Genomic DNA, 26859 nt, shown 5'->3' on the forward strand with positions numbered 1-26859 from the left:
TAAGCTGCAGGTACTTGGGTTCACCCAAGCAGGATCCGGCTGATCTCAAGCCCTTTCGAAAACCCCACTTTTACATTTTCACTTAATAAACACATTATTAGCTCCAGCATCACATTTATCAACTACACAGACACTGAGCTGAGACTTTGCTCAGCTTACCCCAGTGCTTGGACAAACCCTTCACGATGTTATTCATTTGTCGAGGTGGAGTGCGATCTAACCATATGGCTCTGCTGCTGAAAGGATTTAAGGTCATCTATTATTTTGGAACAAACCCAGTCTTTCTGTAAGAGGAAGATCCAGCTGCAGCTCCCCATCTTGCTGGATGCTCGGGCTCTCCAGGAGGTAACTGCTGCTTCTCTGCTGGACCAGCCATCTCCCCCACAGCTCTGAGCTATCAGAGCATGAACTGAGGTTTCTGCTGAAAAAACACAAAGTTTCAGTCTGAAAAACTGCCCAGGGGTCCCCATGGCTGGGGGAAGGAGGGATGAGCAGCTGGAGGCATCACGTCTTAAACCCCTGCAATAAACCCAGCCGAGCTCCCTTAGAGCCCTCTTTACCCGATTTAATGCCTGTTGTGCTCTCACCTCCCACCACACACATTACTGCACCCATTCAGGATTTGTGGCTTTTGAGAATGATCTAAATGAATTTGATGTCCCAGAAAGAGGCACTTGAAAAATAAACCGGTGTGGTTTAATGACAGCATTTTCCACATTTTTATTATAATGACTCTGGTGTTTATTGGAAGGTTTGCGACTCAGCCGAGCATGAAAACAAAGCAATTGAGGAGGTCGGCCCTGTGATGGGGTCTCGGCACACTTGGTCATTAATGCTCATTCTATACATGACAGGTTTTGGCCATTTGGGCTCTACGGCATCTTCCTGTGGGGGTATGATGAGAGGGTGGAGGCAACATCGTTTTGAACAAGGAGCCTCATGCACTCTGGTGCAGAGCCTGCCCTCCTCCTCTGGCTGTGCAGCACTCGGCAAACTCACATCACCTTTGGTAATTGTGATCATCCTGTTTTTCAGACTGGGAAACCGAGGCCCATAGCATTCGAGTGAGTTGCCAAAGGCCACGCAAGCCAATGGCCAAGTCATGGAGCCTCCTGCTCTGAGGTCCTTCATGGGGAGACTCTGCCAAGCTCTGCTTTTCCATGCAGGGCACAAGCTTGCCTTGCAGAGACGGGCACAAAACAGCCAAAAGGCAAGAGAGGCTTGGCTGCCGTGAAATCAGCTGGAGGCACAAAACTGGCAAAGGAGCTGAAGTCAGAGGCTGCAGCAGGGATGAGTTTTGCTGTCCATCCCTTACCAGGCAGCACCATGCTCATCCTGAACCGGTGCGAAGCCCACTGCAGGCAGTTGTCTTTCAGGCAAGGTTTGAAGCTCAGCACCTGAGTGACCTGATATTGAAAATCCCACCTGAACAGTTGAACGTGATAAACACCCTGCCTGGCTGCCCAGGAGGTCAGTGGTCCAGCTCCCTGCTGCTCCATCTCTGCCTGCACACCAGATTTCTGCAGTTCACCCTTCACCTACTTTCCCAGATTCACATCCCTGCTTGCCTCTTGCATTACTTCAACGCAGGAGCGAGTCAAGTCTTAATGGCAAGAAAAAGATATTCCCACACATGTGGCTCAGCAAACTCTGATGCTTTCCAACACCCAACCCACTGCTGAGCTTTCTTGGTGAATCAGAACGAGTGTGTTTTTCTAAGGAGTGTGGATGAGGCACTTAGCAAGCGGGACCCAAACGGGCTCAGTCCCTTGGGTACTGCAGTGACAGCACCCCAGGAAGATAGTCCCAGGAATAACAACTTTTGCCATTTTCTTGCATCTAGAGTGTGTCCTCGTGTAATAAATTCAGATTATGGAGCAATACCTTTCACCAGTGATTCAGAACATGCTGATTAAATGCTATTTCTTTGTTCTTCTGAAATAAAGGAACTGTAGCTGATACAAACAAATTATGATTTCAAACTGTGAGGCAAGACACACCTTGACTCCACGATAAAGCTGCTGCATATTTTGGTGGCTCTGAAGAGAAAGAGGAAACAGTAAGTAGTGTTTTCTAATGTTACAGATCTTATTAAAGTGCACTAGATTAATTATTTTACTCCTTATGAAATGATTAATTCCTCCCTATTTTTAGACTCTTGTACTATTTTAAGAGATTTTTTTCCAGGGTCCAGTCACATGGAAGTTAAACAGCAAGCAGTAAAGTCTCCAAAGGATAATAAAGATCTCAAATTACTTTGCTAATGGAACAAAGAGTACTGTAAATGTCACACACTATTACAAGAGCGGTAGAAACCTTTACATGAAACAATGGATCCATTAGTGCTAAGTCAAAAAAAACACAACACAGACTCGATACTTTTGCATAGTTTCATGGAGCTGGCTGCCCCAAGCCAAATGAACTTGTTTGTTCACTCAAAGTCTGCAGCTGAGCTCACAACACAGCATCCAGCGTACTAATCACACACACTCTCAAGGCATCGATCATTTAGGATTTCAAAGCGCTTTACAGACAATAATTAAGCCCCATTGCACCCAGCTGAGTCAGTGGAATTATTTCTGCTTAAAACTGCAGTACGAGGAGGGAATAACTGAATCACTGATGAGAGACCAAAACTGAACTGAGGTACAGACCCAGGTCCTCTGCGCTACGCACCAAACTCCACTAATAAGTCCTCGCCTGTCCAAGCTTAATGAAGCAGTCCATCATCTTACAAGCTACAGGCGTGATCCTTCACTTCTTACGTGACTCATCAACTCAAGAACCCAACTCTGACAGGGTTACTTGGGTGAAAGGAAGAACTGTCAGAACCCATCACATTGCCCATCCATCCATCCCTGTATTTTGCCTATTTTCCCTCCAACAGTTGAGGCTGGCAGAATGTTAAGAGAGTCCCTAAACATCTCAAGGGCTGAAGCGATGTCATCATAGAGTGACCTGGACATGACATAACATCACCAAAGAATATTGATAAAAAAATCACGATGATGAGGCATGACAGCATTGCCTCAGAAAAGTAGCAAGTAAGCAGGAAAGACAAAAATCCAAGAAGCAGGGAAGAGAGATGCCATCAGATGGCTCTCTCTAATGCAGGCAGACTTCTCACCCCCCTCCAGTCCATGATTCAGTCCTTCTCCTGGAAGTAATTTACAATACCGAAAGCAAGCTAATACCCAGATGTGTGAAGTGCAGAGTATATTTGGCTCCGATCTGAAGCATGTTTACTGTAAGGAGGAAGAGTTGTGAGATTAATCTTTTCTTTGACAGCTCTGAGATCTCTTAACCAAATCCCACACAACCCCAAAGTGCTCTCCCATTTCTTGAAATTTAATTAGGTGAGGCAATACAGTACACACAATTATATACGTGTAGGATAATTGGAGTAGAGGGCTCTAAGGCATGTAGATAAGATTTGTCTTCAAGCAAATCTGCACAGGTGGAGTCTGTTTTGCTTGGCATGAACACTTTGCCAGACTAAGAGCTATATTTGTAAAACACTCTGTGATATCAAAAAGGAGGCACATTAGCAGTCTCATTCCTGGACCAGCACTACAACAACTAGCATTAAATATGCTACAACTGCGTTGCAAGAAGTACAAGGCTACAAGAAGCCCAACGTCCCTGCTGACAGCATGCAATTCTCACTGCTGTTTATGATGGCCCTGTAGGTGTGAGATTGACATCCCCCTAAAATCTAGCAGCAGACAAAAAAAATCAAATTATTCAGAGCAGGGTGGTCAGGCTGGCAGGGCACCAAATGGAGAGTCAGGGGCTCCAAGCTGCACTCCCAAAGTTATCAATTATTGCCTATCTGACCTCTGCAGCTTCCTGAGCTGTAGCAGTGCTGAATATAGAAATGGGAATGAAAAGGTGTCTTGTCATTTGAAAAGCATGCCCCGACCACCAGGCAGAATTTGCATTTGCCAAGTCTGACACCAGGCCAGGTTAGATGAAGTGAGGTTTGGTCACAACTCAGCTCCACAGATGCTCCCGAGGCTCCCACCCTGCCCCGGGCATCACGCAGTGCCCTTCTCTGCCTGCTCCGTCCTCTCCGATGTGCCCCAGTATGAGCTCTTCCCCCCATATGAAAACTGGACGCTCCTGCTGCCGAGTTGCTTTGCCTCTGTCCGTTGACGTTAGCTCCTGTAATGTTATTTGAAAATCGAGCTCATCCTGTTCTGGGAATTTGCACATCGGCACTTCACCTTGAAAGCCTAATGCCGTTTCCTTCCCCCACTGTTCCTTTGAATTCCCATCTAGGTACTGTGTTTTCTGTAAGCTGCACTTACCCTGCTCTCATCCTCCAACAAGCCGCTGCTAAAGAAAACTCTATCACCAAACTAATGTTTGTGAATGCCTTAAAATACAACTCTGCTTCCCAGCATGAATCTTTCTTTTGACTTTCAGGATCCTGCCCCTGTCCATTCACCCTCCTCCTCTTTAAGGAATCACTACTTTTCAGAAAAGCTTGTATCACTAAATTACGTTTTTTCACAAATAAAGATCTTGGAGGAAAATTCTCTCACCAAATCTGAAGTTGTGCAGAGTGTGCTGTGCCTGTTGACAGATCAAAGGACTGCAGTATGCGTATGCCTTTCCGCAACAGAACTTTTAAATAGAAAAACATCTTTTGGCTAAAAAAAAAGGTGAACAACTAATGTGATTAATAATTGCAGACTGGGATATTTCTTAAATGCAGGAAAATAACAGACAGACTTCTTATCAGTCCCACAGGTAGGGCCGTTGGTATATTTGATCCAAAACCTCGTGAAAACCCTGACCCCACTGTCCCCTGGGCAGTTTGAAATGGCACAAACTGGTCTGATTGCACACAGCAGCACAGTGATGGGAGGCCTCAGAGGAAGGGGGTGTGATATGTCTGGGACAAGCAACGCCAATCCTACAGCAGCCTAAAATGCTATTTTAAGCCTTAAACTCTGAACCATAAACTCCAGTCTCTAAAGACTATGAATGGTCAAGGCTGTAGATTTAAACCCGCCCTTAAATGAGGTACTTGTGTGAAGCCACTGCTAATAAAAGGCGATCTGAGACTTACATGAAAAAAAAGAAGCCCTGAGAAAATTATCACTTTTAACAGAAACTTTGTCAAATGAAAGCAAATCTCACTATTACGCACGAAGTATCTTGGCTGCAAATGAACCGCATCCGCATCAAGCTGCGAACATGAAATTAATCTAAGGCATAACCTTTAGCTCTACACTTTGACAATATTTTAGTGCTGAACTATAAATATTTGATCTGTTGCTCTTCTGAGTGAAATGGATTTGTTGTGCTCATCTGCAGTTATCAATTATTCCGAAGTATATTTATTACTGGTTAAATGACTTTAAAAGTGCCTTTTTCTTCTGATGTTATTATGTGATATTTAGCAAGTAAATATGGAAATTAACTATCCCTAGCATCAATATTAACCCTTTATCTTGGGAAGAACACATTTCCTGTCTGACAACACGTAGAACTAAGTACCAACCAAGATATTTACAATACGCACTGGAGCCTAGTTAATTATATATGATCATATTTCTTTATGTTTTGGGGTCACAGTGCTAAGACCGAGCTTCCATTTACAATCACTAGAGAAATAAAACAGCATCCTTAAGTCATCAGCAATGAATGATTCAATCCATTGAAAGAGTATTATAAAAACCTCTTTGCACTGCAAAATAAATTAATCTAAACGCATGACTCACATACACCAGCAGGATGATTTTTCAGAATGACGATGAGTTGAAAACAGTCTTTGGTGAATAGTTTGAATATTGGCTTTTTAGCACTTCTTTGTTCTGCTTGTGGAAGGTGCAGACATGAGGGAAGCAGGAGTAGCTTGTGCAATGATATCGAAATGGCAGAGGGATGGTGGGTTTTTCGGCACTTTACACCTGTGGAAAGACCTGGCACATCACTGGAAATGCAGTGTTATAGACAGAGCTGCAGACTGCAGAACGTGGCACAGAAGGGCTGTTCAGACCCGCTAGTGGGGGTAGCAAGAACAAGAGGCAGGAGTTAAGGAAATCCAACCTTTGCCGAAGGCTGCCTCGGTGGTGTGCCAGAGCTGGGGATCTGGGTCGGTTTGGGTTGTCGTATGGCTGCCGGTAGAGGACAGGGCTGGATTTGGCCTCCCAGCCTGCAACTGGAAGGATTGATAACCTTACCTGGGTTTTGTTCCAAATAAATTTCCTGGATCTAGTTTAAAATGGACAACTCTGTGAGAGTGAGAAATCTGACTGCTGTGAGCTTTCACTGCTGATGGAAGTTTAGCTGCACCATGAAAGGACACGAAACCAGCAGTTTTCTTCTTCAGACACCAATTATAGCAAATACCATCCGAGAAGCAGAAAATGCCCCAGCTGACAAGCTGCCAGCGATCCTGCCTGCCTGCAGCACCCTGGAAGACAGCCAGTGCTTCCTTTCACCTGGAACACCACACATGCTACTGGTGGGAAAAGCATGTTGGTACAAACACGCTTTGCAGGATCAGGTCCTCAGCGCTCCCGGGTGGGGAGAAAGCGATGTCACCGGCCAGCTCCCACCTGCACAACTGAAATCTGAAAAGTACAAACTCCGGTTCTGCCCGGTCACTTTGTCACCACGTTCCTTGTGATGAGTAATGTCATTTTTGAGCCTAATTATGCAGGTATATTTATTACCCTATGCTTGGCCATAGCACTGGGGTACTTGCGTAATTTCACAGACGAGTGACACTTAAGACAGCACATTACTGTCAGCAGCCTCCATCTCATTTCATGCTAATTGCTCTCCAAAATTGTGTGATGCAGTTTTGACAAAAAAACATTTTCAACAGTATCATTAATTCGGGGAGGGGGGGAACATTTCCTGAAATAATTACAGCCAACATCCTCAGTCATTCCTAATTATTTACTAGAGCCCCACCCAAACACACTTTAATGTTGATTACCAGAAAGACATGTATTATCTACTCTGCTTTGAAGTATGATACACGGGTCTCTTCAGGAGAAAGCAAATATTACCTGTTGCAGCCGATGATCCAAAACATTGAAATACTTCATTTATCTGTTTTCCAAAATTCTTATCAAACCTATTATTTAATTTATTTTATGGCACAGATGTTTGTGTTGGACAAGATAACACCATGATACATTTTAATTAACTTGCTATGTTTTATATGCCCCTTTGTTTTAAAATGATCACCTATGCCTCAAAGAAAACAAAGAGCATCTTTAACTCAAATGACAAGGAATTCAGTGAAAAGAAAGCAATCTGAATGATAAGGATGCTGCTCATCTGATCTTCCACCTAGCCGTGAGGCACACGAGTAGATCCTAGGAATTTACTGTATGTTTTAACGTGTAAATTAATGTGGTTTGTCTCCATTTTCCTTCCTAGAAAATTTAATTTGTTTCGAGATGTTTTGCCTTTAAGGGTTATCATATTATGCCAATGAGTAACCTGAGCACTGACCTGCTTCACTGAGGATGGTGTCCCAGAATCATTTTTCGATCATCCTCTTATACCAGCTCTACAGGTCACAGGAGACACCCATGAAAAACTGAGCCATTTTGTCATTTCTGGAACAGATGGAAGCTCTTGACTCAGGGGACAGGACTCCAGGAATGTTTGCCAAGCAGAGTGACGTGCCACTCATCTGGTGACACATATGATGATGTGGCGGAATGAGCACCTCATGCCAAGATCTTGGGCTTTCTTGAGACTTTTTGGGTAGATCTAGAAGCAGAAGTTCTATGTTTGACCAGGGATCTGCTCTGATTTTTCACACGTGGAAAGGGAAGCGACCCCACATCGGTCATTTAGTGAGAATCTGGGAGAAAAAAAAGGCAGAAGATCCTAAATTTTGAAAATCTTTCCGTCTCTTCCCCTGTGCTGTCCCCAGACAAGCTTTTATTCTTTTTTTCTTCCAGAGGTACATGGCTGCCGAGCCGGCATTAACGCTGCTCTCCATGCTCCTGGAGCACCCTCTTCTGTTTAAGGAGCTACAATTCTCATCTCTGAGCCCCAGCAACACACAGACCTCTAAAATACTAAATCAGCCTGCAAAGCAAGTGTGGGAACACACATTTCTTTGCCAGCCAACCAGGCATATCAATGATTAACTCTACTTTGCCTAACTCACTCTGAAACCCGGACAGCTGTCACATGCTCTGATACTGAAAGCGTGAATCATGACCTGTAGCACAGAGACTTCTCTAACAGACTGTGCTCTTAACGTACCAATGCTGACAGAGCCCATTTGTGGTGCTGTTTTAATGGGTGCGACATCCTATTTTCCACAGCGTTTCAAGTATGCTTCCCCCGCCCCCCACCCCTATCACACCTAGTTTACACAGGCTACCAGACAGCTGCGTTATAAAATCAGATCAAGAGGCAGAGCGGTGGGTCCGATACACCCATTGCGAGGCTGTTTGCACCGTCAGGATGGGTGTTTGCCCCGAAAGATTCCCACATGTATCACCATCCCGCCACGTCCACAGATGGCAGGTCACAGCGCTGCCACATCTGCGAGACACCAACCCCACTGCACACGCAGCAGCCAGAACACACTGTCCAGGGGAGAGCCTGTGCTGTGCGGCCTCAGAGCCCCCACTGCGGGGCTGAATGGTGTGCGGCAGCACCCAAGGGTGCCAGGAATGGTCCTGGGGGAGCTACTCACTCCACAGCCGGGGGTGCAGGGGTGGCGGCCTGGGCCCCCATCTCCCCACAGCTGGGGGTGCAGGGGTAGCGGCCTGGGTCCCCCATCTTCCCACACCCGGGGGCTCCCGCTGCCCCGGGGCAGGCCCTGAGGTGACATAGCGCAAGCCGCAGCCGCCCCGCACTACCCGGCCCCGGGGCCGGGTCGGTTGCCACCGGGCACGGGGCCGCCAAATGGCTCCCGCGGGCCGCCGCCACCTGAGGCAAGACGAGCGAGAGGCAGCTAGAGGGGCTCTGCCGCGGAGGCGCTCCGAACAGCTCCGCTTCTCCAGCGGCCTGCAAGAGGAAGGCCAGCGCGGCGCGGGGCGGTGGGCGCTCTGGGCTGTTTCTCGATGGTCGGGCGCTGGAGGCCGCGGGGGTGACGTCAGGAGGAGTGGCGCTCTAGCGGCCGTGGGGGGGGGGTGATTAGGGGAGTGAGGCACCGCTCTAGGCAGAAACTCGGTGGTCGGTCAGCCAGACCGGCGCGGCGCCGGGTAGCCGCGAGGGCGGGTCTCTATGGTCAGGAGCCGGGCGGAGAGTCGCGCGGCGGGCCGGGCGGCGCTCTAGGCCGCCTCTCGATGGTGCAGGCGGTTGCTAGGTGGTGCGGGGCCTAGGCCGCGGCGGGTCGGCGCCGCCATGGCCGCCTCGGCCTCCGGCGCGGCGGCGGGCCCCGCGGACGGGTCGTGCGTGCTGTGCTGCGGGGAGCTGGAGGTGGTGGCGCTGGGCCGCTGCGACCACCCCATCTGCTACCGCTGCTCGGTGCGGATGCGGGCGCTGTGCGGCGTGCGTTACTGCGCGGTGTGCCGGGAGGAGCTGGGCCAGGTGAGGCCGGGACCGGGCCCCCGCACCCGGCGAGCCCGGGGCGCTGCCCCCGCCCGGGACCGGGCTCTGTCAGCGGCCGACGGGGCTGGGCCGGGGCCGGCAGCCGTGGGGAGCGGGGCCGCGGGGCGGGGAGGCCTGGGGCTGGGCCGGGGCAGGGTCGGGCCGCGGAGCAGCTCGTGGAATCTGCTGAGTGGAGCCGCGGGGGGGACGGGCCCTCCCGGCCAGCAGCTCTCCGTGGGGGAGGGGGACGGACCCCCCCGGCAGCTCTCCGGGGTTATCTGCCCTCATTTTCCCTCCCGGTGGCGCGACGGTTGGTCAGAGGAGGCAAGAGGCATATTGGAAACAAAATAAGAAGGAAATAGAATTTAAAGGGAATATTTATTTTTTTTGGTTTTTTACATCAGCGGGGCTTGTTCTCCAGAGTATTACGCGATCTCGGATGACTCTATCGTCCTGCCGGATTCCTGACTTCATTTTAAGCATGGGGGAGAACATATTTTGTATTCTTTCAGGGCTCGCTCGTGCCTTGCGTGACAGCACCCTGCGCTGCATTGGCCTCCCATTCCTGTTAGCGTGAGCTGTCTGTCGGGCATATGCTTAAAAAGTAATTTCCACTCAGTTATAACTTTTCTGATGGATTTCTGTTCTTCTTGCGGCCCGCTGGTGCGACAGCACGGGGCCCTGTGGCAGAGGTCGGGGGAAGCTGCTGTGGTGGCTGGGCTGTGTGGATGGAGCCAGGGTTCGGTGTGGTGTGAGCTGCGTGAAGTAAGGCTGCTGAAGGATATTTGTAAAAACTGCTCTTCGTACATGAATTTGTTTGGCGGAACTGATGCAGAGAAAACCAAACTTTTTACAAGTAAAAGAATTGGTACTAGCACGGAATGAAATATACTGTGATGGTTTAGGAAATGAAATAAAACAGATAGGAGGGGGCTCTCCCCTTGGCAAAAGGAAAGCCCTCCCTGCCCACCCCAACTAAACTGTTTGCTTTGGCTGCTTTTCTTGTTGCTCATGTGATTTGAGGGACTGAAGATCTCTGGTTGTGTGCTGGAGATCCTCAGACCCTGTAGAGGCTGGAAGGGTTGCTGTGGTGTTTAGACTGAGCTTACTGGCACATGAGTAGCCTCTGTGTACAGAAAGATGCTCTGTGAAAGTAATTTTATCTCTGATCATCCTCTGGGGAGCTGCTGTGCCACTTGTCTCATCTTAGGAAGAAGCAAGCTGAGATGTTGCTCTTCATCCTTAAACTTGCTTGTCTTAGGGTCACAGATGGACTGTTAATCTCAAGAGCTTTTAAATTGTGTAATAGTGCTTTATTATGCAGCTTGAACTTTGGTTCGTTCAGCCATCTTTCTCCCTTTTTTATTAACTGTTTAAAATGATCCTTTTATCATAATTGACTGAGAGGTCATTTTTAATGGCTGTGCTGCTCCCCCCCCTCCTTGTCTTTAAGTGCCACTACAATACTGTTCTGTCTGTTCACCCGTCTGCCCCAAGGAAAGAAAAAAAGATACCAGGGTGCATAAATCACATCAAAACTGTCACTGAATGAACTGAACTTATATGTAGGACATAAACCTGGCCTCTTGATTTGCATAGCGTGTGTGGAATTAGCAGAGGCAAGTGTGACACTACCAGATCTCAGCTGGTGTTGAACAGAGTAGTGTAGACTGAACCGGTCAGTGTCACAGCAGAACATCCAAAGGAAATGTAACTTTAAAGATGAGTGGCAGCCCAGGGCATGACGGAGGAGAAAGCAGGATATACTTGTTCTGGTAGTACATGCTTTCAGTGATGCATAATTGTCGCAGTGGAGTTAGGAAGGATTACTTGTTGACCTGTAAACTAACCGTGACGTATACTTGGATCAGGCTCCGAGGATTGTTGGTGTACTCATCGTGTGTGTGTGTGAGATTGATGTAATTTTCTACAGCAGTTCCAAGATCAGACTCCTGTGATAAAATCTACTTTTCAGCAATCCGTTCCTCTTTTCTAACACTCACTCTGGCTGAAATTAAATGTCAATATGATTTCACTGAAACTTAAACTTGTGTTCTCTTTATTGTTAAGCTTGCTATTTCAGCAAGTTGAGTGTATTTTTTGTTTTGGTTAACTTAAAAGTAGCCCAACTGTAAAGAAAGCTTTAAAAAAACCCACAAAACCAGACAAAAGACTTGTTCCATGGTATTTCACCCCAACAAGGGTAGAGGAGTGATTGAACAAGACTAAACTACATGTGTATTGTATAATTGAATGCTTTTATTAAGGTTGTATTTCTGGATTTATAATGGTTACTGTAAGAACTGAAAGACACTTACTATATTTGTGTCTCAGCCTTTCTCAGCTGGTGCAGGTGACTCCAGCTGTTTCACAAATGTTGCTGCTACCCCAGCAGTTCCCAGATGGGGAACACGTGCTGGAGCAGAGCGGTGGTAGGTGGCTCCTGAGGAAGGATGTGATAACGTGAACGGCTGCAGCATGAGACCCAAGCTGCCTGGTGGTCAGCGGCAGCAGCTGTGAGCAAGCAGGTTCCCTTAGAAGGGGTATGTGGTACACATCATTTGGGAGACGATGTAGCATCATGTTTCTTGCTTTCCTGGTAGTTAAGGAGAGAAGAAACAGTGGTTTCCCAGTCAGACTCTTGACTAATGTTGCTTTTTGCTTACAGACTGTAGGTTTCTGTGTGATCTACCAGGAGTTGGGAGGGAGCCAAGTGCATGACCGGCATTCGCTGCAGAAGAGGTTGAATTGGCTGGGAGTATTTACTCTCAGCACAGCTGTGGTAGCAAAACATACCATAAAAGAGTTTCCTAATCTAGTTCAAAATCCAAAGACCAGGCTAGTCCAATCCACCTTCATCTGAGCTGGCTCACTTGTTGAAAGCTGATAAGAAGTCACGGTGGCATTGCTGACAGTTGAGGGGGCAGTAACCGGGAGTGGGTGGGGGTGGTGATGAGCAGCTGGGGCTGGTACAATCCAAGCTTCAGGCTATGGTGAGTTCCCTGGCAAAATTTGTGTTGAGGAGTTTAGCTGGAATCCCAAGGACTGTGCAGCCTGAGTGCGCTTTTGCTGATTCTTATGTTGTGTTGCCTGCAGGTTGTCTTCGGACGGAAGCTTACATCTTTCTCAACAATAGCACTTAACCAGTTGCAGCATGAGAAGAAATACGACATTTATTTTACGGATGGAGATGTTTATGCACTGTACAGGTAAGTACTGGAATCCTTTCTGGAACATGCCCCTAAAGCAGGTTGTTCTTATCTGCGTTGTGTGGCAGGAAATGCGTGCTTTAATAGAACAGTGTGGTTTTGTTTCATGGGAACAGAGTGGCTGCCGTGCTGCGTCCATTAGTCATCGTGCGGTGCAGGTGGCATTGGTAGGGTGAGAGGCAGGAGCAGCGCGGCTGGTGTGAGCGCTCAGTACCACGGCTGACAAAGGGAGCAGCTCCTCGAGGCTGGAGTGTTAGATTCACGGACACATAACCCAAAAGTGTTGCTCTGTCAATACAAGTTGCTTTTTGCTTCTTTAGCAACAGCGGGCTTGCTGGAAGGCTTTTGGTTCCTTGTGTGGCCACTGTGGAAATTGGTAAAGACCGAATTACTATTATAATTGTATTTATTGCTAATCAAAACCAATCGTACCAAATACTGTGTGAAAAGAAGAGCAACCTTGTCTGCCTACAAAGACCTTAATTCTAAATGGGAGAGAAAATGAAGTAAAACCAATGCAGGGTAAAAGAATGTGGCATCAGCATCATGTTCTGAAAATATTTTTCATAACGTGCTTAATTGGGAGGCTTTAAGATAATTAAAAGCACTTAAAACGAAAAAAAAGTGAAAAAAGATGAAACCATGCAGATAGCAGTACCTTTTCCTTGGAGAATTGTGCTTTATATCCAGCCTGATTTGGGCTAAGAGTGTAGCTTTGATACATTTACAGTTTTGCATGACTTCATATTGATGGAATTGGGCAATGGGTTTAGGGAGCAGAATCGGTTGGAAGCATGTTCTGATTAATTACACACTAGGTCTGGGAATTGCTTTTGATGATACAATTTCTGGAGAGTTGCTGAGATTACAGTTCAGTGAGCAACAATCAAGTGTGAGGGAATGGGGTCTCCCACTGAGACTAGTGCTCTTTCAGCTCTTTTTTTTTGGTGGTGGGGGGAAAACCTTGTGGGTTTTTGGTTGGGTTGTTCTTTTTTTTTCCCCTCCTCCTTTTCTATTCCAGTTCTTTCTCTCCCCACTGTATTCTTCAGTTTCCGACAGTAGAAAGTGTAATTAAATTGGAAGTGAATGTTGCAGATACCAGCTGAATCTTCAATAAGCAAGGGGTTTGTTGCATGGGCGTGTTACAGTCCACTCTGAATTTTATAGTGGCAGTGTATTACTACCGCCATGACTGTTCAGATCTTACAGCTGAAGTCTTTGCATAATTCGGTTTTGTTCTGTTCCTGACATAAGACAAAGTATTCTTGGAATAAGCAGGACGCTAACCTCATTACATGTTGCTGGGGGAGCTATAAAAATGCAGCCTTCTGCCACTGATTTGTTTTTTGGTAATGGTATTGGGTTGGTGAGAGGAAATCAGATAATTTTTAGGAAATCTTTCTTGTTCTTTAGGAAGCTGCTGCAGCATGAATGCTCTTTGTGTCCAGATCTGAAGCCATTCAACACCTTTGCAGACCTGGAACAGCACATGAGGAAGCAGCATGAACTCTTCTGTTGCAAACTCTGTGTTAAACACTTAAAGGTGAGCTAGTTCTACGTGTTAATGTGTGGGAAGGAGAGGTGCTTCCTTACGTGACCTACCAGAGTACCTGGGGAGGTTGGAAGAAGAGGGTAGCTGAACAGCACTGATTCATTTTTTTAAGTTTCCTCTGTCTGCCAGAGGACTGAGGCCAGTTCCTTTGTTTTAAGTCTCTCTTCTTCCATAAACTGATTAATGAAGAAGGCCTGGAGGTTCTCGGTGGATTACATTTTAAAATGAAACCCAACCATATTAATAACTTTCTAATGTTAGCTGCTTTGCCGCAGCATGTGTGAATGTCAAACCCTAACTGATAGCCAGTTAATCCTGAGCCACAGGCAGACTTTGTTACAACTGTAAGGGTAGAAATTTGATGTCTATTAAGACTTATACTCGTAATGACTTTACAAGCTAAAACTGTAACTTAAGAAAATATTTGGTGCCAGCTCAGAAAGCAGAATGCATCATGGAGTGATGCATATATTTCTCAGATTAGAGTCAACGTAGCATATACAGTTGGTTCATGTACAGGATGATAATCTATCTTGCTCGTTTAATGAAATATAATTATATTTCATTATCTTGTTTATTTGTTCAGAGCAAATTTCCTGTATCTTGTTGACTTGATTGGAAAATGAAACTTACTGTTGCCTGCAATTGAAGTCTGCTGTGTTTGATGTACACACGTAGGACGTGACATGGGGCTGTTTTAAAATGTATTTTACAACCTACTAAAGATAAAAAAGTTACTGGAAAGCTGAGTTGTCTGTGTCTGAAAAGGTGCTGTGTAGTAAGCTCAAAACTATTTAGCATCACCATCCTCATCCTTTATTATTTCTTTTAATCTCGCCCAAGTTTTCACTTAAAGGGTGTTAGGTGATGTTTTTTCATGGTTTGAAAGTCAGAATTCCACCCTTCCCTAGAGCTAGAGTGGGTTTTGTATTTCCAAATTGTACATCGGACAAAATTAGCAGCTACTGTGAAATGAACTCTGGGACTGTGAACCCCTGTGTCTAATAGTTGTCAGCATTCCTTATTGTTGTAGGAGGGAATTTAATGCATGAACGCATATTTTTAGAACTCATTACACATGGTTTTGTATGTGTGTGTGTTTACCGTGAAACCAATTAAATATCAAATCAGAGAAACGCATTTCTTCTGTGGTGCCACAGTTGGTTTGTGCCAACTGAACTGTAGCTTACTGCCAAAAGGGGCAGGCTGCAGAAGTGATCAGGTTGATCTGAATGAATGCTAATACATTGATTTGGGGTTGGTTTTGGGTTGGTGGTTTGTTTTTTTTTTTTTCAGGGTTAGCTTTCAGTGAACTGGTTTGACTCTTTCCTGTGGTTGTGGAATCGCTAGAGCTAATGCAAGGGAAATGGTCAGAGGAGGGAAAGACCGCTTCTTTTGGTTGCAGTGTCCTTTGAGCTCTGGTGAAGACGTGTTTCCATGGTCAGCTGCAGTAGCTAGCACGAAGGGGACTTGTTTGTCATTGTCTGTCCCAGAGTATTCATGAATCATAGTAGAACTTGTTGGCTTTTAATTTCAGAATATTGCGGAGACTTTTTATTTCACTGAAAAAAGCTCCATATTACTATTAACCACTGCAAAAAAGTTTTTACACTTGCAGGAGCTTCAGTCTGTAGCTAAGCCAGATGAACCTTTTCCCAGAACAAGTTAACAGTCCCTGTCTAGGTGAAAAATAAAGGTTATTCTGTTCTCCAGACTGTGTTAACCTTTTTGGAGTCTTCAGAACCCTACCCACCAAAACAACTTGTGTCTTAGTAGGGACAGAAGATTGGCTTATAATACGAAATTTGTTCACTGAACTGTATCCTTTGTATGTGGTTATCTTGGGGTAGTTGCTAGCTGAGGGAAGTAAAACAGCTTGCTTCTGGTTTACATGGGGTTTTTTTTAGTTCCAAGTATGCAAAGTACTGTATGTTCATACATATATATTTAGGATTTTTTTTCCCCACCAGAGATTATAATTTAAAGTTTGTTGCATTACGTTAATACAAAGAAAAAAAAAAGTGAAAGGGAAGAAGGTGAATTAGATCTGTTTCCAATGTTCAAGCTGAGTGAAATGCAAGTTAGATTTAATTTGGATCTTTTACTTGAATTTTGTTTCCTATTCACTGAAAATTTTAGGTGTCGATTGTTAAATTGCATCTTTCTGAAGCAAATCTTCCACTCCTACAAATGAACAAGTTGTGTACAACCCAATTTATTCCATTTTGCTCTCTGTCCACAATAATTAATACATGTGTTTATATCTCTTCAGATTTTTACTTATGAACGGAAATGGTATTCTCGTAAGGACCTCGCCCGTCATCGAATCCATGGAGATCCAGATGACACATCTCATCGTGGGCATCCCTTGTGTAAATTTTGCGATGAGCGTTATTTGGATAATGATGAGTTACTGAAACACTTAAGACGAGATCATTATTTTTGTCATTTCTGTGACTCTGATGGTGCTCAGGAATATTACAGGTTTGTGCAAGCAGTTTATTCCTTTTTCTGTAGCTTAAATTTTGAGGGAAAGTTGCTTGGGTCTGCTTTGAATTTTGGGGAAGGTAGTGCTCAAAGACAGAGTGCAAGAATACGAGCAGGTTGGCTGCAGTCTCTCTTGTTCCTCAAACCACTAGCTGAGGTAATCACTTTCTGTCTAGTTCATGTTTTAAAGTTCTCTTCATTAGTGTTAAACGTTAAAAGGTACATTTTGCTGCATGACAGCAGGTGTCTGCAGCTGCCTAGTGTGTCAACTCTACTGCTCCAAAATTAATGTGCAAAGCAGATAAAGTCAATTTTCTTATATTAAATACATGCCTTGCGTCCAGCTGGATGTGGTGAGTGTCAACCAGCAGGTTTAGTTTAACATCTGGGATCATGCATGAAGGTCTGTGTTGACTGCACACAAGTGGTTTCAGCTGGAAAGCTTGCTTGGGATAAAGAAAGAATCAACTGCCTAGGCTCGTCTTCTCTTCATCTTGGAAAAGTAGCCATATGCTGTTAGCAAAATACGCCGGGAAGGTTGCAGCTCAGACTCTTGTCTCTTTCCAGTGATTATGAATACCTTCGTGAACACTTCCGTGAAAAGCACTTCCTTTGCGAAGAGGGACGGTGCAGCACAGAACAGTTTACCCACGCGTTCCACACGGAAATAGACTATAAAGCACACAAAACAGCCTGCCACAGCAAGAACAGGGCGGAGGCCAGGCAGAACCGGCAGATAGACCTTCAGTTTAACTATGCTCCGAGGCACCAGAGGAGGAGTGAGGGTAAGTGTGGCTGGGTGAGGAGGTGGGCAGACACATACTCGTTCTTACTGCTTTGAGGGCTTTCAGGAGTACCTGGTGAACATTTCCTAGCCAGGAAGAAATTCTTTACATGGAGGCTGAGCAAACCCTAGAACAGGACCCTGAGAGGTTGTGGAGTTTGACCTCGAAGGTAATCAGAACTCGACCAGACAGGGCCCTGGGCAACCTGAAGCAGTTTCAGAGTTGGCCCCGCTTTGAGTGCAGCGATGGAGCAGACAACATCCAGAGGTTTCTTTCTGCCTAAATTGTTCTACAGGTGTTCCCCTCATGCGTGGATTTAATGGTGATATATAACTTTGAGGAAAACTGCTGTTTTTCCTCCAACTTGTAATTACAGTTAATAGAAACCGGTGATGGGTATAGACCATGAGACCAGAGCAGCATATCCGCTTAGGGGTGCAGAGATCGACATACATATGAACTTCTCTTCCGTGTGGAACTGTACGTAGAGAGATCTCTGCATAAAACCAGAATTACTCAAACCTCATGTCACAGGTCACGTGGAATTTATACTGCAAAATACATTTTAGTGTAGCAACCCTGAAGGTTATACAGACTACTTTATCTTAATTTATTTCTGATGATTGATTTATTTGTACTAGAATATTTTTGCTTTCTTCAGGCATAGTGATACCCAGATTACAGAAATAACTGAGAGTGATCAACCATCCCTCCTGTTTAGGTGTTATAGGTGGAGAGGACTATGAAGAAGTTGACAGGTATAACAGGCAAGGGAGGTCAGGCAGAGTGAGCGGCCGAGGAAGTCAGCAAAACAGAAGAGGCAGCTGGAGATACAAGAGGTGAGTAGCACAATATTTTGTGGATTTTTATTGCTGTTTAGTGTTGTGTTTTTCACTTGCCAATTAACACTGTTTTGGTGGACCAGTAGGAAGGAATTGGGTACAAAATTTGGAAGCCACCGTAGTGAATCCTTAGTTGAGAATAGAACTAACTTTCGGTCTAAGCCTGCGTGCTGACTACATGCTTGGTCAAAGTGAAATTGTTTTGTGTGAAGTTTCAGCTCTCTGGAGTTGACACAGGAAGCAAACAGTGTAATCTGCAACTTGTGGGTTAAATGAACTCAGAATCCTAAATTGATTTCGGCAACTGTTTCTATGCTAACTTTTCTAAATAGGATGTTCTGAAGGAAGTGGCAAGTCTTTGCAGGTTTAATGGACTTTTTGGTCTGGGTAATCGTGATGTTCCTATTCTAAGGACCATGCTTTTCATTGAACTAACAGATCTCTCTGTGGCCAGACTGAGTGCTTTGGAAAAAGAAGAGGGTTAAGTATTGAAATGAAATTTTGCATTTATATGTTTCGTCATCCACACAAGACCTGAGTGCTTTATACATACTGCACATCTATTTTTCTTCTTTTTCTCACTGGACGATCAGCCGGTTCATTACTGGTGATTTCACTGGGGGAAAACGTCCATCTCTAAACACTTATATGTTGGTGTCGCATGTGGATCGTGCATGTGTTGAGAGTTTGTGACAAACCATGTTCCAAAGAATTACTGTGGCCTACAAGTATGATTTCATACGTTTGAAAATGAATGGGAGAGACAGGTGTCCCCATGCATCCTTGGTACTGTCTCTCCCAGTTCAGCCCGGTTTCTCCTGGGGCCTGGATTGTTATTACCACCTGTAGAACTTTCAAATCCAGGGGGTGAATGTTGCCTGTCTCACCAGCCGGCCCCAGGGTGTGTTGGAGCAGTGGGTTTGTTTTAGCCTTCTCAGCCGGTGGCATCACAAGATCAGGGACAGTCATCGGAGCTGACACGGGAGAGGTGAGAGCTGGAGCGAGACAAATCTGCTCAGTAATCCTTACTGTTTAACCGAGAAAATCTGTCCTGTCCTGTAGGGAAGAAGAAGACAGAGACGTTGCAGCAGCAGTCAGGGCGTCTGTAGCAGCTAAACGGCAAGAAGAGAAAAAACGGGTAGAAGACAAAGAGGAGAGCAGCAGTAGAGGTAAAAAGGACGACTTGAGGGATTCTGAAGTGCTCAGCTCCAAACGTGTGCCAAAGTCTTCAAATGATACTGCAGGTTAGTGTTGAGCGCGTTCTGCAGCTGCAGGGAGGCAGTGTGGGGCTGGAGATCAGCCTGGCGAAACAGGGAGTCGTCAGGCGTTGTTCTCGGAATCTGGTGGACATGGATAGGGCTGCACGGAATCTCAGTCCAGCAACAGGGATTTTCAGTGAAATGTGGGCTGGGGTTCCTGCAGCAGGTTATACTTGAAATGGAGCTGGATAGAAATATCAAATGCAATTAATATATGACAGTATGTGTGATGTTCCGTCCGAGTCAATATAATCTAAGAATGGGCCATTTCCTACTCTAACGTGCAAGAACTGATTTATTGGGATGCTCTAGCTGAATTTCCCCTTTTTTTGAGAACATTTCCAGTAAGATGAAAGCAAACCTTTAACTGTTTTGACCCAGGTCCAATTTGGGTCAAATAAATATGACTTACTGCGTTTAACATTACCGTTGCTCCAAATCCATTTTCCACTGTTTTAATTGCTCCTGCAACAGGATTTCCACTTAAAGATCATATGCTTTCATGATGAACCAGGAGCTGCTGAGAGCTCTGCTTAATGGTACAGTTCACTTGGGGGTGACAGGCAAGGTTATCTCCCCCAGCTTTTGCTGCATGTATGTCAAAGCTGTTAGCAATCTGTCCCTGAACTCCTGCAGTCCACAGCGCAGGATTTGGATTTTAGGGCACATCTACACTGGGAATAAGTTAAGTTCTGATGTAAACCGACTGCAGAACTAATTGCAGAGCAGCTTGGGCATCTGCGCAGCAGAGGTGTGATGGACTGCTCGGAGGAGCAGCTTTCCAAACGAAGCAGCATTAGCATACGTCAGTTGTGGAGCGCTGAGGCTCTGATGAGCATCCTGACCCTGGGCAGGCTGTGGAGGGCTAACCTGGTATAAGCATGGAGCAGATTGCTGGGGATATTGGCATCTCAGTCTCTAAAGGGTTCCCTCACAAAGTACTTCTCAACCAATGTTTTGCTCGTGTTAATTGTCATGAATTTCCTGTATGCTGCAGCCAGTATACGATGACATAATGGTGAAAGCAGTAGTGGAAGGAAATAGCGATGCATGGATTTAAATTGTTCTTTTGGAATGTCACACTTAATGACGTCATCAGCTGCTGAAAATAGGACTTGTTAATGCTGCTGTCATGTTCAGTGATAGCTTCTACCCTGAAATAAATGGATTTTAGTTGAAAACATTTCTTTGCTCTTTTTGTCAATATTCCAAAAGAAGCAGCTGCTAATGGTGCTTTAAGCCAAGATGACTTTCCAGCAATTGGTTCAGCAGCAGGACCTCTACAAGGGTAAGTTTGTGCAAGGCTGCCGCGATGAGAAAGCAGATTTAGAAACTTAGGTTCTGCATGTCTGCAGAAAATAATTTTACACATCACTTAAGCTATAAATGCTTCCCCCCTGCCCTGGTCCCCTTCTGCCTCGAGCTGTTTCTGTGCTGGTCACCTGCATGAACAGCGTCGGTTGTTGCTTCAGTTCATGGCTTGATCTTTTGGTGGTGCAATTTCAGGGGAATTCTCAACATTTTGTGTTCCAGCCACCTTAACTCGATAGCTTATCTTGAAGAAGCTGTATGCTGAGAGTTTTAAAATTCATCATCTCCTGAAATTAGTGATGATTAGAATAGCGTCTTTGCAGGCTGTGGCAGCTCAAATGTGCCTGTGTGTCCAGCTCTGGTCGAGGTGAGATGTGCTGAGGCAGTGTGGATACCTCAGCAAGGCTAGTGTGACTTCTTTGAGGGTACTGATCTAGACGCGCTTTATAAGCTTGAATACATTTGCATCCTGTTAACAGTGGGTCAGTTGTGCCACCCGAAGGGATAGTTTGAGGAAGAATGCAAACGGGTGCAGAGCTTGTTCTGCCTGTTGGAGTTGTGCTGCCTCTGCAGCACTGGTATAATGGGATGTACTTTTCCTTTCTTACAGCTCTGCCCAGCTAGCAGTGGTTAAGCTTAAAGAAGAAGATTTCCCAAGCTTGTCATCCTCTGCAGCACCCACCATCTCTTCTGGGATGTCTTTGACGTACACAGCGACTGCAAAGAAAACAGCCTTCCAAGAGGAGGATTTTCCAGCTCTGGTGTCCAAAATGAGGCCTAACAATAAAACAGTAACTAACATTACATCTGCATGGAACAATGGTTCCAGCAAAAATGTGGTCAAAGCCATTAGCAACCCCTGTGTAAACCAGATAGCCAAAAAGCCACCCTCCTTGAATAGCACTAAAGGAAATAAGAAGAGCAATAAACTCTCTCATTCAGATGATGAAGACAGCGGTAGTGGCTTGACAACCCAGGAGATCAGAAATGCACCGACGATGTTTGATGTGTCGTCCTTGCTGGCAGCTTCTACCTCACAAACTTTTACGAAAGTGAGCAAGAAAAAGAAGATGGGGGTTGAGAAGCAGAGACCGTCATCCCCACGCCTGTTACAAGAGACATCGTTCCCCAGGTCATCGACTGAAAAGCTGCCAGAAGCAGAGCAGACATCAAATGCATCCTCTGCTCTTCACGCCCCTGACAGATCCGCAGCTGTCATGAATGGTCATTCGGAAAAATCATTAGCAATCTGTAGTACACCCAAAGAGCCCCCTGGCCTTAAAAAGCCCACAGTGACTAACAAATGCCCTTTACCTCAGGAAGACTTCCCAGCTCTTGGGAGCTCAGGATCAGCTAGAATGCCCCCGCCACCAGGTAGGCGCTGCAGGGCACGGCCAGCTTTGCTGGGAGGTAGCTTAGAGAAGTGTGGCACGGAGATGAGATGTGTAAATGGCTCCTTCTGGCTGTTACATGAGTAGCAGTTCTGCCACCACGTTTTAGGTTAGGCTTTGAAGTTGAAAAAGGTGGTTAAGGTGAGGTAGGTGGGCTTGAATGTCCTCTGTAAATCATGGCTGAAGCGGTGGCTGTGTTGGGATACCTCTGCTCCATGCAGCTGCAGGTCTCTGCCTTCTGAGGGTGGCTCACATGAGCAGCTGATATTTACCTTTTGCTGCTTTTCTGATGAGTCACTGCCGACACAAATATGTGCTTTAAGATCTAGTTAGGAAGACCCTGCAGGCAAAGGGAATCTCTAGCTGCAACCTGTGCCTGCTGGGACTTGTCGGTTGGCTCGCTTGGTCATTTCCCTTCTGTGTTTGCACAGATTTAACGCCCTTGCTTTTAGCAGTGCCGTAATCTTGTAAAACTGGAGTAACATAGCAACAAACTGTGACTTACAGTGGCTTTAATGAAAGTCTGTACTGCATCAGGAGATGCTTGCGTAGCTGTTCCGTTCTGTGCTGCTCTGCAGATATTGCTAGGTGGAGTATGCTAGAATGTGCGATGTCTAGTGGTGTTGTGACTTCTGGAGCGATTTCTGTTTGCTTTAATAATGTAAAAGTGTGGTTTTCATCATGAGTGGGTTTTTAAAACACAGTTTTCTATTGAAAAAGTACGTTAATAATTAAAGCACTTTCTCTGTAGAGTAACATCAGCCACTATGAAGTGCTTCTTGATCTGACTGCTAAGGCAATAGATTCTACCTTTCTAATTTTTGGGGTTTTTTCCAATATAGTGATGTCTGTGCTGCTGACTCCTACTTCTTAGTGCTTCTGGAGAGTACGTCAGACCACTAGCGTTAATTTTAGAGAGTGGTATGTGGGTGCCACAGATACATGCTCTAACTTCCTGCCCGTTCTCTGCTTCCATTTAGGCTTTAACACTGTGGTGCTATTAAAGAGTCCTCCGCCACCTCCGGGACTGTCGGTGCCTGTTAGTAAACCCCCTCCAGGTTTTGCTGTTATTCCATCCACCAATATCTCTGAACCTGTCACTACATCTTTGAAAGAGTAAGTAAAATCCTTTGAATTAAGAGTTACTTTACGTCGCGGTTATGCCATACGGGCTTCAAACAACACATGAAATACTCAGAGGATTATTCTAAACAGGTGCTGCCGCAGAGGCCAGCCACTTGATGGTTGCCGTTGGGGAGTTGGCTCCCTGGCTGTTGTGGGCTGGATTCAGGCGAGCTGTGTAAAAAGCACAAGTGTTGTGTGAATATAAGGCCGAGGAAATGAAAACCTGCGTACTGTGGCAGCTCAGACTTTTGTCTTTTCTAGATTTATTTGAAAATCTGGAGCTTCAACATATTCCTTAACCTTTCCATTGATTCTGAGTCCCAGAAGCAAGGTGTTGAACTGTGTTTTCCTTGGTGACCTCTAAATGCCTTCACTGGTCTGATCTTTCCAGCAGTTGGTCTCTGGCCAGGGCCCTTCTGGGCTGAGAGATGACTGTACGGGAAAAGGGGAGGGGAAAATTTGTGTAAGTTTAATACAGACATCTATATTAGTCAGGTGCGGTCTTTGTTGCTCATGTCTTGGTTTTTTTTTTCTTTCCTGACACTAGCTTACAAAACAGCTAGTCAAGACTATGTTAGGCTTGTGTTTTAAATATTCTGTCTAGGTAAAGCTGGAATACAATAGAGTAATCCCACAGGACACTTTTCATCATCCTGTCAAGATTGCTGTGTGCTACTTACAGTAATTGCATGTGTAGTTGGGTGGAGAAAGGGAGCGCATCCTGTAGAAGAGAATAGCCATGTAGGATGTATCCCGCAGCGTCTTTGTACAGCACGAACCAATGTCAGAGGCATTTTTGGTCTTTTCAATGCAGGCCAAAATCCCGTCACGGATCGTACTTGATACCTGAAAACTTTCAGCAAAGGAACATTCAGCTAATACAATCCATTAAAGAATTCCTTCAAAGCGATGAGTCCAAGTTCAATAAATTTAAAACTCATTCTGGGCAATTCAGACAGGTGAGTGGGCAAGAACCTTTGGGTTCCCAAAACCGTCCTCTCCTGGAGAAAGTGAGTCCCGGTGGGATTTTTCCACTCCCCCACCCCCTCTAACTATTCCAATTCTCTTTTCACTGAAGGGTCTGATTTCTGCAGCACAGTATTATAAAAGTTGCCGAGAACTGCTTGGAGATAACTTCAAGAAAATTTTTAACGAGTTGTTGGTGTTGTTGCCGGACACAGTTAAGCAACAAGAACTGCTTTCTGCTCACAATGATTTCAGAATCACAGAAAAACAAAGCTCAAACAAACCCAAAAAGAACAAAAAGAATGTTTGGCAGACGGACTCCAACTCTGATCTCGACTGCTATATCTGCCCAACGTGTAAGCAAGTACTAACTCAGCAGGACGTTGTCACCCATAAAGCTTTGCATATTGAGGATGAGGAGTTCCCTTCCTTACAAGCAATCAGCAGAATCATCAGTTAGCTTTCCTGAAAACCAATAAACCAGTTTCTGTCTATGAATATGCACTTTTTGGAATGAGGTTTGGCAGTGTAGTGTGTCTGAGAGCCGGTGCCAGTTGAATAGTCATATGCAGGTGATGTAGAGAGCCCTCTCAGTGCTGTTCATAAATACCGTGCAAAGGGATCGCTGGACTGCACCGTAGCTAATTAACATCCAAAGTCTGAGCTTCCGAAATGCCTGAGTAGAATTAGGCTGAAATTGCAGGGTGGGCGGGCAGGGGGCCACCTTTCTCCTGTAACATGCAATAGCTGAGAAAATACTTTCTGATCTGATGACTGACAGGGGACACAATAGGGGAATAAGCATCTGGTTTGGGGTTTTTCTTTCTTTTTTTGGGGGGTGGGGGAAGATTATGAATCACTGAAATGAATGGAAGCAAAAGTGGCTTCCTTTATAATCTGATACTTTTTTTTTGTGCTATTTCTGAGGCCACAAAGATCATGGTAGTCAGGGGTACGAAAGTGCAGGAAAGGAAAAGATGCTACTGGCTGGTGAGTCAGACCGTTACTGCGTGTCTGTAAACACTGGGCTGCTCACACAGCAAAGAATATTCCTGTCTGAAAACAAAATTAATTCTCCTACTTGAAGAATTGGACTGATCTGTGCAGTTACTGGAACGTGAGATTTAAACTTGCCTCTGACCTTTTATGTAACATGTTCTTTAAAGAAACTTATTTTGTAGCACTGCATGTAGAATAATAACATTAAGGCTTTACTTTCCGTAAAGCACACTTCACAGTAATTTTATTTAATGACTGCCATGTTTCTAATTTCTTGGATGTACTAATGGTGGTAGCTCCAAACAACAGCATATTTGGGACATTAAATGCTGCTGATCACTGATGATGTTTATCTGCAGTGCCTTTAAGTGCATTTATCTGTTTACAGTGGTCTGCACTAACAAGGATAACTTGTTCAGACTGTACGGAGTGATGCCTCCTGTACCTCCCTTGGTAATACCGGTTTGAAGTAGCTTTGCGTTGTGTTGCTTGGCATCTTGGAATTCCACCCCTCGGAGACACGAGGGGAATCCGTTCATCGGTTGAAGTAACTCCTCCAGCAGCAGCTGTGACGTGGTGGAGTGACAGGAGCCCTCCCTGCAGCGCACTTTCATGGCTGTAATTCAGCATCTGATTCTCTCCCATCCTGGCAGACCAGGTTTAGTTATTTTTAACACATAGGGATAAAGTTGAAATTAATTTATGTAATTTTTAGTGACAAAACACTGCTTTTATATAAGCATCATTTCTATGAAATTTTGCTCGGAGTATTACTGAAGAGCTAGTTCTGGCTACAGAAGTTTTCCCTTGCCTTACACTTTTTATTTCTGCTTGCTGTCAGGCTGCAAAGTGCTTTTGGTGTCTTTTCCAAATAATTAAGACAGTTTCGAATACCTGAAACATGTTGTCTTCAGCACCGGGGCCAGGCTGCACACCCTGGAATGGGGATTGGGAAGATTATTTTGGCTGCATGGCTATTTATAAAATGCATGAATACATGGCAAGTAGTGATGCTTCCACGTTCCTGCTTCGAGCCGGGTTCTTCTCAAGCGGAGCAGGGTGTGATGCCTGTGACACGACCACGCCACCGCCGATGTGATGGCCACAGTGCTTTGGTTTGGGGCCACCTGCCCCCAGTGCTTCTAGGCAGCAGTCACTCTGTGCTGGCAGCTCTCCCCATCTCTGCCCTTGGTTTGTAAAGTTCACGGGAACTGAAGCGCGGTGTCTGCAGGAGTATCTTCATGTCTTCCCTTGACTTTCAGTTAATTTCTTCAGGTAGTTCCTGCCGGGTGGATGCTGCTGCAAGTGTTCTCGAGGCGATCGATCTCTTTGGCCTGATGATGCATTTTCCTTGTTCCTTGTGCTCACCTGATTAAATAAAGTATTACCAAATTTTTTTTTAGGC

At 45.4% G+C, this 26859-nt stretch overlaps 1 protein-coding gene across 2 annotated transcripts; it reads left to right on the forward strand.

The window, feature by feature from the left end:
* Positions 1-9185: 9185 nt before the first annotated feature.
* Positions 9186-26856, forward strand: ZNF598 (zinc finger protein 598, E3 ubiquitin ligase). 2 transcript variants are annotated; one of them, XM_080386541.1, is made up of 12 exons: positions 9186-9528; positions 12625-12737; positions 14151-14280; positions 16562-16773; positions 17344-17561; positions 18283-18400; positions 19466-19647; positions 20881-20950; positions 21584-22347; positions 23345-23480; positions 24304-24448; positions 24568-26856. In XM_080386541.1, the coding sequence occupies exons 1-12, from the start codon at positions 9343-9345 to the stop codon at positions 24913-24915; spliced, it is 2622 nt and encodes an 873-aa protein (XP_080242667.1). In that variant the 5' UTR covers positions 9186-9342; the 3' UTR covers positions 24916-26856. The 2 variants fall into 2 exon arrangements, with proteins under 2 accessions (XP_080242667.1, XP_080242666.1); XM_080386540.1 differs by having other exon boundaries at positions 9188-9528; positions 20878-20950.
* The last annotated feature ends 3 nt before the right edge of the window (positions 26857-26859 follow it).

The sequence above is a fragment of the Falco punctatus genome, assembly GCF_963210335.1.
Source record: "Falco punctatus genome assembly, chromosome: 4".
Taxonomy (NCBI): Eukaryota; Metazoa; Chordata; class Aves; order Falconiformes; family Falconidae; genus Falco; species Falco punctatus.